General features: G+C 38.2%; 1 protein-coding gene across 1 annotated transcript; it reads right to left on the reverse strand.

The window, feature by feature from the left end:
• Nucleotides 1-14,993: 14,993 nt before the first annotated feature.
• On the reverse strand, nt 14,994-16,145 carry LOC106412943. The gene has a single exon (XM_048759593.1). It carries the CDS (start codon nt 16,143-16,145, stop codon nt 14,994-14,996), a length of 1,152 nt encoding a protein of 383 aa, XP_048615550.1.
• Between the last annotated feature and the right edge of the window lie 471 nt (nt 16,146-16,616).

The raw sequence follows: 16,616 nt of genomic DNA on the forward strand, positions 1-16,616 counted from the left end.
AAATAACTAATATCCGAGGAAAGAGGTTATATCAAGTGTTCCTCGGAATTTCCTCGGTATTTCTTTAAAAAAAAAAAAAAAATCAATGGTTTTCTGTTTCCGAGTCATCATCACTAGATGAATCTGAATCTGGATCTTGGTGAAACTCTCCAATCACTTGTTCATCCTCTACGTGAACGACGGCTTCCTCTCCGAAGTCGGTTAAATCGACTACAAGGCCAACTCCAGCTAAATCTTCTGCTGCACTTAAGTTGCTGGATGTGCTTGGTTGTAGTGGGTCTTCCAGCTCAGAACTTCCCTGAACTCGGCCTCTCGGGTTGAGTCTTGTAACAGTAACCCATGGATCATCTCTGTTCCTTACCCGGGGGTACTTGATATAACAAACCTGTAACAAAATCTCGGATATGACTTCACAACAAAGTTTGGTCCAGCGACCATCTCGCGTATCCAATCGTCAAATGTTTCACCTCTGGCCAAACCAGCAGACACCTATTAATAGCACATATATATGTTATATCAATAAATGTGAATTAGTATAAATATGTGATAAATGATATTTTAATTTGTTTAAAGCACTCACATAAATAAACATCCATCTAGCAAATTCTCTCTGCTTCATTTCTTCTAGTTCGTCCTCTGTGGCGTATCTATATTCGAACCGCTTTTCTCCATGAAAATCCTGTACATATGATGACAATAATGTAATTAATTAAGATTTAAATTTCAACTTGTTAAAATAAAAATTTGTAAGCTAATTTATTTACCTCTCATATTGAAGAACATCTTCGCAGTTGGTGAGCAAATATGTTTGCAAATGACTGCGCTCCTGCTCAGTAAGTCAACGGTCCTTTGGTTTTCCGCTAAGTCGCCCAACGTCTATGAAAATGTCTGGAACCGTAACAGGATATGTTGCCCGTTTGCCTCTATCATCATGCCGAGCAGGTCTTCTGTTTTTGGTCTGAACTTCTGCTGGAAAGTAGTACTCGGCAAAGTTTGAAGTTTCTTCATTGATCATCTGTGCGACTATAGAACCTTCCACCCTACTTAAATTTTTCACCATCTTCTTCAAATGGAACATATACCGCTCATACAGATACATCCATCTATACTGCACAGGACCACCAAGTTCCAATTCTCTTGCCAGGTGAATAACAAGATGCTCCATAACATCAAAAAATGAAGGAGGAAATATCTTCTCAAGGTTGCACTGAATCACGGCTATGTTAGTCTTCAAATTTTCAATACCTTCAAGAGTCACTGATCTCGTGCATAAATCGCGGAAGAAACCACTTATCCCTGCAATTGCTTCATGAACATTTCGTGGTAATAGTTCCTTGAAGGCAAACGGAAGGAGGCGCTGCATCATTACATGGCAATCGTGGCTTTTCAATCCAATAAACTTTCCTTCCTTTCTGTCGATACAGTTACCGCAAATTTGATGCGTAACCGTCTGGAAATTCCACATCGTTTGAAATCCAATCAAAGAACGCATCTTTGCCCTCTGCATCAAGTCGGTATATGGGAAAAGGAGCCCTACCATTCTCATCAACATGAAGTTCTGAACGAGCGCATATATCGACTAAATCCAGTCTTGACTTCAAATTATCCTTTGTTTTACCTTGAACATTAAGGATCGTGTTCATGAGATTGTCAAAAAAGTTCTTCTCAATATGCATGACATCTAAATTATGTCTTAGCAGATGATCCTCCCAGTATGGCATATCCCAGAAAATATTTTTTTTTGTGCCAGTTATGTAGTTCTCCAACAGCATCTACCGGAAAACGCTCATGTCCACCGACGTCTGGCGTCCTTTCTGCACCAAAATCTCTTAGTTGTATCTTCAAATCTTTCCCACAAATTTCCGGAGGTGGACTGTCAAACACCCTCTTGTTCTTCGTAAACAAATTCCTACTCCTACGATATGGATGATCAGGTGGTAGGAATCTCCTGTGACAGTCAAACCAACACGTTTTCCTTCCGTGTTTTAGTTGGAAAGCATCAGTGTTATCTTGACAATATGGACATGATAGCCTTCCATGCGTTGTCCATCCAGACAACATACCATATGCTGGAAAATCACTTATTGTCCACATTAGTACTGCCCGCATTTGAAAGTTTTCTTTACACGAAACATCGTATCTTTCAGCACCTTGAGCCCATAGTTGTTGCAACTCATATATTAGTGGCTGAAGAAACACATCAAGTGATCTCTTAGGATGCTCTGGTCCGGGAACGAGAATCGAGAGAAACAAAAACTCTCGTCGCAAGCACAAGTTTGGGGGTAGGTTGTATGGTGTAAGAATGACGGGCCATAGAGAATACTGTCTTCCACTCTTGCCAAACGGACTGAAACTATCAGTACATAATCCAAGGTAGACATTTCTTCTCTCATACGCAAAGTCGGGATACTTTGATTGGAAATGCTTCCACGATTTTGCATCTGAAGGATGTCTGATCTCACCATCTGTTGAGTGCTCCGCATGCCATCTCATTGGTTGCGCTGTGCGTTCAGACATATACAACCTCTGCAACCTTTCCGTCAAAGGCAAATACCACATCCTTTTATATGGCACTGGAACTCTTCCACTCGTATCTTTATAACGAGGTTTCCCACAAAATTTGCATGTAACCCGCTGTTCATCCGCCCTCCAATAAATCATGCAGTTGTCGCTGTATACATCTATTTCCTGATACGATAAACCAAGACCAGCTACGAGTTTCTGAACCTCGTAGTATGAACCAGGAGCTACATTATCCTCGGGTAGAATACCATTTACAAAATCAGCAATCGCATCCACACAGTCTTCAGCCAAATTATAATCTGTTTTAATGCCCATCAATCTTGTAGCAGATGATAAAGCTGAATGGCCATCTCTGCAACCTTCGTACAATGGTTGCTTTCCAGCATCCAACATATCATAAAATCTCCTAGCTTGTGCATTGGGTAAATCTTCCCCTCTAAAATGATCATTTACCATTTGCTCAGTACCTACACCATAATCTACATCCGTTCTAATTGGTTCTTCTAATCTAACCGCTGGCTGAGGTTCGCTAGTACTACCATGTTCATAATCAGTTTCCCCATGATGATACCAAATTTTGTAACTTCGTGTAAACCAACTCAAATATAGATGAGTCCAAACATCCCACTCTTTAATAACGTTTCTATTTTTACAATTAGAGCAAGGACATCTTAACGTACCTGTTTTTGCTTCCGGTTGTCGGTGAACTAACCCCATGAATTCGGTTATACCTCGTTGGTATTCTTCCGTAAGCAATCTCGTGTTCGGATCCAAATGAGGTCGATCGATCCAAGAACGAAAATAATTTGTAGAAGACATATTTTTTATGAATCAAATTCGTGTGTAAATAGAGTAAGACGGAGGATGAAGATATGGAGTGAATGAAGAGGAAGAGGAGTGATTGTATTTATAGGTTAAATCCTGCCGACAGACCGAGGAAATTCCGACGGAATTCCGACGCCAATGGTTAGTTCGTCGGAATTTCCTCGGAATTTTGTAAAATCCCCAAACGGCTCTCCAACGACTATAATATTTCCTCGGAATTCATCGGTTTTTTCCGAGGAAAATGTATTTCCTCGGAATTTCCTCGGAATATTCCGACGGATTGATATTTCCTCGGAATTCCGTCGGTATATTCTGAGGAAACCAAATTTTGTGTTTCCTCGGAATTTCCTCGGAAATTCCTCGGGATATTCCGAGGATTTCATTTTCCGTCGGAATGTCCGTCAGAATATCGCTGTTTTCTTGTAGTGGTAAATTTGCAAGTACGGGTCGGGTTCGGATATAACACATCGGGTTCGGGTCGGTTTTGTATCACATCATAGAACCCATAAAGTAACCATATATCATTCGGATTCAAGTTGTATCGGATCGGTTCGGATATACCCTAAATAAAATCTAAAAATTAAAAGCAAAACATAAGAAATATATACTTATTTATATATAATTAAGTATTTAAAGTAGTTATTTAAATTTTAAATACTTATTGTTAGATACCATATAAAAATAAATATGAAATTGAATATTTGAAGTATATATTCATGTTTCATATAATTACATTGTATATTAGTTTGGATATTCGGACCGGTTTCTTCGGATATCTTTTCGGATTTTTTGGTTTTTTTGGGTTTTCGGGTTACTCGTTCGGATTCGGTTAATAACATTTCGGGTTTCGATATGTTTTGTACCACCTAACGAGATCCATTCGGGTATTTTTACATTTCGGACCAGGTACGGATCGGATTTTTTGGTTCGGGTTCGGTTCAGATTTCGGATTATGAATTTTATGCCCATGCCTAATTCGAACGCTTGTCTACATTACTTCTGTTACATATTTAACGTTTGGTTTGGACTTTAAATAGTACTCTCAGTTTATCATTGTTTTCACAAAATATACAATACTGTTGACTTGAATACAAAATACTAGTTCATGTCCCGGACCTTGTGCGGATTAATATATCTATACATCTAACAATTTTTAATTCTAAAATTTATTTTTATAAAATAATAATTAAATTAGATACAAATTTTAAATTATTATAAGTTATAAAATTTTAATATTTATATTGGTAATCAATGTATTAAATTGTGTTATTTTGTTTCATATTTTTATTTATGTGATGTAGATTTTGGATCAAAATCTTTTTTATAGTAATAACTAAATTAGGAAATTTTGTATGCGAAATTAACACATTGTATTTAGACTGAAAAGAAATCACGTGGTACTAAAAGGATTATAAAAAAATCACAAATACTCTGGTAAAATAACAATAGTTTAGGTGTGTTCAATCTGGTAAAATCGAACCATTCAAAACTGAACCAGACCGAAATAGAGAAAATAGTCTGGATGTGGAAGACCGAGGATGTTATTTTCAGAAAACAGCAGTATATGGATATGGTTCAATATATTAAGGGATCAAACTGAATAAAAAAAGAAACCGATTAATTTGGATACAATAGTGTACTTATATATATATATATTTTATAATAATCTATATTTGATCAATATTTTCAGTAAAAATCATATAAACTGGCTATAATATTAGTCATTAAAATTATAAAATGAAAGAAAAGTAATGATGATATTATCGGTAGATATTGTTCATAATTTATTAATTCCTAAATATCATGATAATTATATATTAAAATATATTTTTAAAAAATATTAGTATATATATCGGTAAAATAGGTTCATGTTTATTAATTATTTTAAATATCATGATAAATATATAGATATCAATAAAAAAAATTAATAATAATATTAATTAAACTAATGATTTATCCTAAAATCATGGAAAAGATGAGAAATAAACAAAATCACTTCATAAATAATCGTATAGATATATACTTACTACATACATAATAACTAAAACATAATTATTTTGCATAAATAGTAAAGAGTACACTAAGTTGATACCATTAAAATTTTAACTAACAACAATTTTGAGAATATTTCAAAAATACCGTAATACTAGTCTTCTGCATCATTTATTGTTTTTTTCCTAAACCTTTATAAAGCTAGAGTTTGTGATGTTAGTTTTTTTTGATTTTGGTAAGATTTACATAAAATAAAATTTGAGAATCATCATAAAAACTGAGTTTAAATATGCTTATATTTTGTGAAGTTTTTTGAATTTTTTTTAAAAAAAATTGTATATTTTTTTTGCTAAAAATTGTATATTTTATGAAAATAAAAAAGCGTTTGAATATATCATTTTTATAATTAAATAGTGGAGTATATATCACTCTTTAATTTTGTCCCCAGAAAAATAAATTTCTAGATCCGCAACTGTAATTCCTACTAAAGTTAACATGCATGTTGAGTTATTTTCTTTTGGCTTAATTTCATATTTAATTGCAAGAGAATAAAAAAGATACAAAGCCTTTCGGCCTAGAGTTTTTGAAACTCAAATTAAGTTATGCAGCCAATACAGACTGATGCCAAAAAATTAAAAATCACACTATCAGTTAATCGGGGGCTTTGGTTGAAGCTGAATAACCGGAGGATTGCATGTCAAAGAAGACGGAGTAGAAACTTCAACAGAGTTCCATCCACATCTGAATCAACCGAGAAGAGTGTGATGGATTCGTTTCATGATAACTAAGAAGCAGCAGTGCATCCACTTCTCTTAAAAAGTCTACTCTCAGAAGGGTGTTTTCTGTCTCAGTGAGGGGCCGTAATGGTCCTTGATGCTGTAAACACAGCGTTGTGTGATGTGACTGATTCTTTTTGCACTAAGGTAAATAAGGAAAACCAGAAAAGGGACCCAACATATCAGTATCAATTCCCGGTGGCATTAGAACGCTGAAGGGGTCTTTTCTAGGGAATGTCTCAGCCAATCGTTTTCTGCAGTCTTTCAGCCAAGTATCGTCTCCAAAGCCATCATGCATATAGAAGATCATTTAGCAGTTTCATCGCAGGACTTTCTTGCCGTTTTAAGATCTCTGTCTGGAATAAGCCAAATAGATAGATATAAGGATTCACTTTCAACATTTGCCTCTGGGCCCAAAAATCCTCAAGTAGCTGGAGGAAGACGCTAATACTAAGATAAAAGTTTCATGACACAACAACGATCACAAAGGAGCAGGATATCTTCCAGGTTTAAAGATATACCGCAAAAGCACATACCTCGGCTCTTCTACTCAAGAGATCAAGACTTCTTATAGAGTCCTGAAGGACACAATACAACACCACAAAATCACACACAAAATTTCATGATGCAGAAACACATATGATAAGGAACAAATTTTACATCGCGGTGAGCAAGATCAAGCCGCTTCCATATGATCATGAGAACAAGCTCGTGTAGTTCTCCTTTCGCGTCTGCTTCTTCAATTTTCTACACATATGTATATGTAACCAAAATATTTTATATCTGAAGTTCAATGTTTCAAAATTTTTTTTTAATGAATCATATGGATGTGCACCAAATGATAATCATCATGCCTTGGAATATTTGTTAAGAAGCTCTTGACACAGTTTAAGAACAATCTTCTCGTCATTCTCGTCCCTAACATCTTCAGTGAATGGAATTGGGTGATCGATTTAATGTTTCCCTTTCATGTGTAGTTTACTTGATCTTTCTTCTAAAATTCCCAATTTAAAAAGGCTGCGGTTCGTCCTCTGAATCGGTGCTCTTGTTAGTTTAGAACCTGCAATATATGTTCACATGCAATAAGGGTAAATTTACATGATCATAGAAATAACCAGTATATTGGGTTTCCGAGGATGAGACTGAATCTCTACTTCTCTTCTGAGCTAATGTTCAACTTGATATTGTTGGTCTGGATAAAATCTGCTCAGCCTTCCTATGGTCTGGAAGTGATCTTAATCCTCGGAAAGCCAAGGTGGCTTGGGAGGAAGTGTGTCATCCAAAGAATGAATCGGGTCGATTATTCGGGGCGTTCGGTGATTGTCACATTTCTCAAACTTCTTTGGCGGCTCGTCTCGAACAAGTCATCACTCTGGGTTCGCTGGATCCATTCCACCGTCCTGAAGAATGAGTCTATCTGGTCTGCGAAGGATAACGATAAAAAAGGATCCTGGATGTGGGGAAAGTTTTTGAAAATTCGAGGTCTGGATTGACAATTCTGCAAGGTAGAAGTTTATAATGGCAAATCACTTCTCTTTGGTATGATCAGTGGTCTCCAAAATGGGTTGTTTCACTGACCTTTTTGGACCATGGGGACAGATAGACACGGGCATTTGTCAGCATGATACTGTCCACACAGCTAGGAAAAAAAGAAGGCGACGAAATCATCGCTCTGAGGTCTTGCTTCACTCACTTACATTCCCTTCATTTAAACTTCTTCTAATTTACATTCACTTACCCAACTTTCATTGATGTGGAACACCATCTCATATTATTGCCTAGTTCTGATGCAGAGGATGTTGTTCTCTGGCGGGGAAAAAAAGATGTGTATAAAAGCCAGTTCATTACGCGGGAAACTTGGAATCTCATCAAACCAGTAAGGGAGAAGGTAACTTGGCACAATGTCTTATGGTTCAGTCAAGCAACACCGAAATTCCGATTCTGTTCATGGCTTGCTCTGCATAATCGACTCACCATAGGTGATAGGATGATAACATGGAATCTAGGTATTGATTGGGGCTGTATGCTATGTCAACATCATTTTGAAGCTCGAGATCATCTCTTCTTCCGGTGCACTTACAGTTCGTCGCTATTGAGTAGGCTAATGCGTGAGCTCATGGGTAAGCATTACACGGAAGAGTGGAGTAGTATCATATTTTTCATGTCGCAGTCTCAGCTTTCTCGAACCCGGATGTTCCTTGCACGTTACGTATTTCAGACCAAGCTCTACATGATATGGCAGGAACGTAATTCTCGAAAACATGGAGAGAAACCACGACTGTTGACATGAAGCAGAAGTAAGCTGCCAGACTTGAGAAGTAAGCTGCCAGACTTGAGAAGTAAGCTGCCAGACTTGAGAATTAAGCTGCCAGACTTGAGAAGTAAACTGTCAGACTTGAGAACTAAACTGCCAAACTTATAAGGTTTTATAAGGATTACTATATTGAAGAGAAAAAGAAGAGAGAAGAAGACCATTGAAGATATTTTAAAACAATGAATATTTTATTGTATTGTGTACTGAGACAACTTGCTTTTAAATACTTGTATCCAGATCTACAATTAAATCAAGGAAACTATTCTCTCATTCTCTCTCTTACATTTTGAAATCTACATCTCTGTCATACTTTCCCTTTCTCTCATGTTCTTCATTCTCCAGAAATAAACTCTCAATAATTTTCTAATTCTAACATGGTATCAGAGCCATAAGCTCTTGAACCTCACAAAAGCTTCCGCAAATTTCTTTATTTCTTTCTCATATTATCTTCAAAATCTGTTAGATACATCCTTTTATCCACTGGTCCAAAGGTCTTTCAAAAGAGAAGAACCTCACCAGAACTCAAGATAGAGGAGTACCCTATTCTCTGGAACTCAAGAAAGCTTCAGCCATATCAGGAAAAGCTTCATCAAAGTCCAGTTTATCTCTAAATCAGTAGGAGCAATCTATTGTCCACTGGTCCATATCTCTTCATGAGGAAGAACTCCAACATGGTGTTGTTTCCAGAGTACAAGAAGGCTAAGGAACAACATAAGAAGCGCAATATGCCAAGAAGAAGTGACTTGAATCAAGCCAGGAATGTAATCAAGGAGTTTGAGCATCCATCGATTCAAGGTCGAACCATGTATTCATCTGTCATTGGTGGTTCAAATGAAGAAGGAACATGGAGAAGTACTGATAGTGCAGCCAACACTGATGGTCCAGCAACCATGAGTGACCTACATTCCCTTATCCAAGCCTTTATCTCATCAAAGAAGGCTGGTACACACTCTCTTGACCCTAAACCTATCATTGTAGATTCAGGAGCAAGCCATCACATGATTAGTGATATGAACTTGATTAGTGATGTCCAGCCTGCCTCAGGGAATGTTCAAATAGCAAATGGTGATAAGATTAAGATAGAAGGGATATGGAACCTGAGGTTGTTTGATAGTGAATCTACTGCCTTGTATATGCCTCAGTTTACATCAAACTTGTTATCTGTGAGAAAGGCTACTGTCGATCTGAGTTGTCAGGTTGTCTACCAGATGAGGTTGAATTTCAAGACTTAAAGACAAGCCAAGTGATTGAAAAGGGGCACGTTCACAATGAACTCTATCATCTTCAGAAGACAGAGATGTCTATACCTCCCACTTCTCAGTGTTTGGCTAGTACATCCAGCGGGGTTGATAGTACACTATGGCATGCTAGGTTGGGACATCCTCATACAAGAGCTCTAAACTTGATTCTTCCAGGTGTGGTCTTCAAGAATGATGATTGTGAAGCTTGCATATTGGGGAAGCATTGTAGAACAGTCTTCTCACAGTCTAGCACCATCTATGAAAGATGTTTTGACCTAGTTCACTCTGATGTATGGACTGCTCCATTTGTGTTCAGAGAGAACCACAAATACTTTGTCACCTTCATTGATGAGAAATCCAACTACACTTGGGTGACACTGATTCCGTCTAAGGACAGGGTGTTGGATGATTTCAAGAAATTCCAGACCCATATCTGCAACCATTTCAATGCCAAGATGAAAATTCTAAGGTCAGATAATGGTGGAGAGTATACAAGTCATGCATTCAAGCAATATCTTGCTCAACATGGGATTACTCACCAGACAAGTTGTCCTTACACTCCTCAACAGAATGGAGTTGATGAGAGGAAGAACAAACATTTGATGGAGGTAGCAAGATCAATGATGTTCTACACCAATGTTCCAAAAAGATTCTGGAGTGATGCTGTGATGTCTGCTACTTATCTGATCAATAGAACTCCAACTAAAGTCCTCAACGACATGGCTCCTTTCGAGGTCCTAAACAAGACCAAACCATCTCTGGACCACTTGCGTGTGATTGGATGCCTCTGTTTTGTGATGATACCTACGGAGCTGAGAAACAAGCTAGATGCTAAAAGCTCAAAAGTTATGTTCATTGGTTACTCTCCAACTCAGAAGGGGTATAAGTGCTATGATCCAGAGTCAAGAAGGGTTCTTGTCTCAAGGGATGTGAAGTTTGTAGAATCTAGAGGCTATTATGATGGAAAGAGTTGGGAAGAGCTCAAAGATCTTTCTCAATCAGTCTCAGATAGAGCAAACAACCTTAGGAGAGTAATGGAGAGCGTGGGAATCAGTATGCCCTCTTTACCAAGGGTGGAACCTGTCCCTGAAAATGTACCATCTACTGCAGCTGATAGGGTTGAGAGCACTCATCCTGATCATGTGAGGGGCAGTAGAAATGTTGAGCAGTCTGCACAAGCTCAACCTGAAGAGAACTCAGTAGCTCATGATCAAGATGAGATGCAATCAGAATCAGGAGTTGAGACTCAAGTAGAGGCGCCAAGTGAAGGAAATGAAGCAGAACCTGAGCAGATACAGACTCAAGCAGAGGCGCCAAGTGAAGGAAATGAAGCAGAACCTGAGCAGATACAACCTTTGAGAAGGAGTACAAGGATCAGGAAACCCTCACAATGGATCGATACAAAAGTTTACTTCAATGCTGAAGCTGTAGCTCACCCAATAAGTGCAGTATGCTCCCTTGCTCAGTATCCAGAAGATCATCAAGTCTTCATCAGTGAATTGGATCAGGAATACATTCCAAGAACATATGAAGAAGCTATGCAACACAAGGAGTGGAGAGAATCTGTTGGAGATGAGATGGGAGCCATGATCAAAAATGATACATGGTTTGAGACTGAACTTCTAAAAGGAAAGAAAGCAGTAACAAGTCGTCTTCTCTTCACCATCAAGTACCTAGCTAATGGGAAACCAGAAAGGAAGAAGACAAGGGTGGTTGCAAGAGGATATACCCAAGTATATGGAGAAGACTATTTAGACACCTTTGCACCAAAAGCTAAGCTCCACACCATAAGAATTCTGCTCTCTTTGGCTGTGAACTTGGAATGGGATCTATGGTAGATGGATGTCAAGAATGCATTTCTACAAGGAGAGCTTGACCACCACCTGGTATGGAAGACATGGTCAAGCCAGGAAATGTCCTAAGACTGAAGAAAGCAATCTATGGATTAAAACAGTCTCCAAGAGCCTGGTATCACAAGCTTAGTACAACCCACAATGGAAAAGGGTTTGTAAAGTCAGAAGCTGATCACACACTCTTTACCCTCACAAGTAAGCAAGGAATTGTGGTGATTCTGATCTATGTAGATGATATCATCATCACAGGAAGAGACAAAGAAGGTATCATCTCTACTAAAGTTTTTCTTAAGTCTACCTTTGATATTAAAGATTTGGGTGAGCTAAATTACTTTCTAGGGATAGAAATATGCCGCTCTAAACATGAGTTTTTCTTATCTCAAAGAAAGTACACACTTGACCTTTTAAAAGAGGCAGGTGAACTTGGAGTAAGAGTAGCTAAGACACCACTTGAAGAAGGTTACAAGGTCTTGCGTGAGGGGGAGTTTGAGGATACTCCATTTGGCGACTTCAAGCTCTATAGAAGGATGGTTGGGAAGCTAATCTATCTCACCATTACAAGACCAGACATCTGTTTTGCTGTGAATCAAGCCAGTCAACATATGCAAGCACCAAAGGTTCATCATCGGAATATGGTGGAAAGGATCATGAGATATCTAAGAGAGGCTCCTGGTCAAGGTGTTTGGATGAGTTGCAATAAGAGTACAGAGATAGTGGGATATTGTGATGCTGATTGGGCTGGTGATAGAGTAGACAGGAGGTCAACAACAGGCTATTGTACTTCCATTGGAGGCAACCTAGTCACATGGAAGAGCAAGAAGCAAAAAGTGGTATCATGTTCAAGTGCAGAGGCAGAGTATAGGGCAATGAGGAAGCTAACTAGTGATCTCATTTGGATCAGGAACCTGCTAAGAGACTTGGGCATAAAAGCAACAACACCAATCACAATGCATTGTGATAACCAGGCAGCTATCCACATAGCATCAAACTCAGTATTCCATGAAAGGACTAAACACATTGAAGTTGACTGTCACAAGGTGAGACAAGCTGTGGAGCAGAAGATCATTTTACCCTGCTATACTAGAAGTGAAGATCAGTTAGCTGATATCTTCACCAAGGCAGCAAGCACTAAAGTCTGTGAGTTCATTCATCCAAAATTGGGACTCATAGACCTCTCATGTCACTGATATCTCCTTCATGAAGTGTTATACTCTTTTTTCTTGACTTGGGTTTTCTCCCAAAGGGTTTTACCTAGTTGAGGTTTTAATGAGGGAATACTTCATGGCTTCCAAGCTTGACTTGTTCCATATGGTCAAGCTTGAGGGGGAGTGTTGACATGAAGCAGAAGTAAGCTGTCAGACTTGAGAAGTAAGCTGCCAGACTTGAGAATTAAGCTGCCAGACTTGAGAAGTAAACTGCCAGACTTATAAGGTTTTATAAGGTTTTATAAGGATTACTATATTGAAGAGAAGAAGAAGAGAGAAGAAGACCATTGAAGATATTTTAAAACAATGAATATTTTATTGTATTGTGTACTGAGGCAACTTGACTTTAAATACTTGTATCCAGATCTACAATTAAATCAATGAAAGTATTCTCTCCTTCTCTCTCTCATATTTTCCCTTTCTCTCATATTTTTCATGTTCTTCATTCTCCAGAAATAAACTCTCAATAATTCTCTAATTCTAACAGCGACCACATGAGACTCTTTTCGGGTAATTGACAGAATAGAACTACTTCCATTCGAACTCAGGACAAGAGCCTGGACATGGCGTTTCAAGATTGGATAGCAGCAGTGGGGACATAGTTTTTCTATTCCTTTGTCGTTAAAAAAGTTAGAAACAAAGTAACGTTGCTGTAAACAAGTATATTTTCTTTTGAATTGAATTTAAAATTTTATTCAAAACAAAAAAACTTGACATTGTTGAATTTGGGTCTTGGAAAGAACATTTAGGGAGACAATGTGTTTTCTCTGTTCCATATTTGCATATATAACAATTTTATGGGACGGAAAATGTAAAGATTTAAAAAAATGTTAACTTAGGTTTGCAGAACATACACTGGAAGTTAAATAAAAGTCCCCAATGTACTTGCCACTGCTGTCCTTCAGCATATAGAAGTCTATCATCTCCATAGTTATTGTCACCTGTAAACAATAAAAGGTAAAAAATTCTGTGTGTTTTGAAATCAACAGAACCAGCACCTTTTGTCAAAACATCGACTTATCACGTATGCTCTCTCTCGTGAACCTATAATGTGAACCAACTACCCCAAGACTAAAGCTCACTTCACATCATCATGTTACCATATAAGTTACTGGAAGATGATAATGAGGAAGCTTTACCTTAGACACGATGTACGATGGGACTATCACGCTTCTGAGGGACAAAAACAAATTGGTTGAAGGCTCAAGAAAAAAACAATATTAGAAAATATAAGAAGAGGGAAACTTACAGTGACATTGAAAACAACAATCTCTCCTCCTCGAATATGATCCTTACTCATGTACAATAACAGTATATCGTCGTACATGACAATACACACTATGTTTTTAGAGTATGATCAAAGCATTGCAAGCAAAATGTAATGCATACTAAGTCCAGTTTCCTCTTAAAGCCAGATTCCATACTTCCAGATAGAATAACAACAACGGTAGATTCTCTGCCAGTGACATGTTAATGCAGTGAGGCCAGAGTAAAATGCAGAAATAAACAAGACACAAGTTTTTCTCTTTTCGAATTCACTAGAACAAGAAAGTCTTACACCAATCTTTTCTATTACAAGAATCCTTTAGGATTACCCAATCCTAAGCTAAAACTCACCCTAGAACCTAGACTTTTGTTTATCAGAATCTTCCCGACCCCGAGCTAAACTCCCCCTGAATCTAGACTTCAATCTTCCAACTCCTCGGAAGTACTTTACCAACTACGTCAGCACCTAGCGCAGTGACACCAAAGGCTTGATCACACAAGCACAAAACAGTGATCTCTCGACTTTTTCTTTTTCCAGAGACAACTCTCTTCATAGAGGCACGTCCTCCATGTATACATAACCAGAACTTGCTCTCCAAGTTCTTCCAAAAGAAACTTAAGCAACTTTTCTTTTTCTCCCAAGGAATAACTCTCTTGCCTTTTTCTCTTCAAGTAATATCCATTACACTTAATGTAAATCTTCCAATAAACATATTGCTTCTTTTCCAAGCTTAACAAGCCCACGAACATCACAACAAACGAACTTCAACCAAGCTCATCTTCATGACACACGCATGTACTACCTCCTGTAGTACTTCACGAACTGATACAGAATATACATCTTCAATCTCCCCCTTTTTGACTATGCATGTGAACTCATCACCTCTGGATAGAAAACCACGTCTTCAATCTCCCCCTATGATTCACATCATGGTCAAAAACTAACATGAAGATCCATATCCTCCAAAGTAAGGAGGAAATCCCATTCCACCATCTCCTTAGTGATCAAATCTCCTAGACCACGTATTCCTGAGCCCAAATCCTCCATGATTAGCTCCTTGAACAGACTTGACACAATCACGCCGCATATGCCCTTGAACTCCAAAAGAATAACATATAGGTCCATGATACCTCATACCATAAGCTTTCTCCATCTGATTCTTCTCCCTCAATAACTTGAAACACCTTGGCCTAATGTGTCCAACAACACCACAGTGATGACAAACAGGCCGAAACCTTTGTTGAAATCCACTCTTCAATCCAGAAACTCTCTCTAGAGCAGTCGCTGTATCAGTTGCCGCAGCAATACTCGTAGCAGCACGCGTAGCAGTCACATTCTTCACACCAGTTGCAGGCTTCACTGCAATCTTCCTATATGTTGCATTCCCAACAAACCTCTTAACCTCAGGCTTTGTATCAGACGTAGCTACATCCTTAGTTTTACCTGCTGGTACAAAAACACCTTCAGCTTTCAAACATTCTCCTTGATATTCAAGGCCACATCTATCACTTTGCCCAATACTGAGAAGATGATCTAGCTGATTCGTCCCATTATTCAGCAACCTCAAATTCTTCTGAGTCTCTGCAAGTTGAGCACCAGCCTGTCGTGCTTCTTCTTCTTTCTCTGAAGCATACTTAAGAGCTTCAGCAACTTGAGCTTCTAGCTTGGCTTTCTCCTTAGCCAAATCTAAATTCGTCTCAACCAGCTTGAGCCAATGCTCATACAACTTTTCATAATTCCCAGCAAGATCAAAGGTTCCACCTTCATCATCACTTACAGCATCATCATCACCTCCACATGAAGACCCTGACACAGACGCTGAAGCAGATCCCACTGGAAATTTCGTCTTAGAACCAGACATAAAGGTTGTGAACGCCACAATACTCTTTAGCTCCTCACCATAATCAGATTCACTTTTAGAATCACTCTTGGTGACTGTCTTCTTCTTCCGCTTCTGCAGATTTTCACACTCATCAGCTACATGCCCAAAACCTTTGCATTCATGGCACTGTAGAACCTTTGGAGAATCACAAAATCTTCCTCTTCTTTCTTTCTCCTTCATGTTATCATCAACCATGAACCCCATAAAAGATTTGTTTCGTCCATTCCATGAGAAACGCTTCTTGAAAGGCAACTTAGCTCTCTCCATCAATCCTCAAGATCTACTTGAAACTCTTGTCCTTCTTCCTGAACCGGTTTCTGTCCTCACCCTTATGATCTCACCAGTAACTTAGGTGACCCGCTCTGATGCCAATTGTTAATGCAGTAAGGCCAGAGTAAAATGCAGAAATAAACAAGACACAAGTTTTTCTCTTTTCGAATTCACTAGAACAAGAAAGTTTTACACCAATTTTTTCTATTACAAGAATCCTTTAGGATTACTTCAATCCTAAGCTAAGACTCACCCTAGAGCCTAGTCTTTTGTTTATCAGAAACTTAAGCAACTTTCCTTTTTCTCCCAAGGAATAACTCTCTTGCCTTTTTCTCTTCAAGTAATATCCATTACACTTAATGTAAATCTTCCAATAAACATATTGCTTCTTCTCCAAGCTTAACAAGCCCACAAACATCACAACATACGAACTTCAACCAAGCCCATCTTCATGAGACGTGCATGTAC

Source organism: Brassica napus, chromosome C6 (genome assembly GCF_020379485.1).
Source record: "Brassica napus cultivar Da-Ae chromosome C6, Da-Ae, whole genome shotgun sequence".
NCBI lineage: Eukaryota > Viridiplantae > Streptophyta > Magnoliopsida > Brassicales > Brassicaceae > Brassica > Brassica napus.

What these genes read in the sequence shown, in the direction of transcription:
- LOC106412943 (XM_048759593.1), bottom strand. Translation starts at nt 16,145, where the DNA reads ATGGAGAGAGCTAAGTTGCCTTTCAAGAAGCGTTTCTCATGGAATGGA.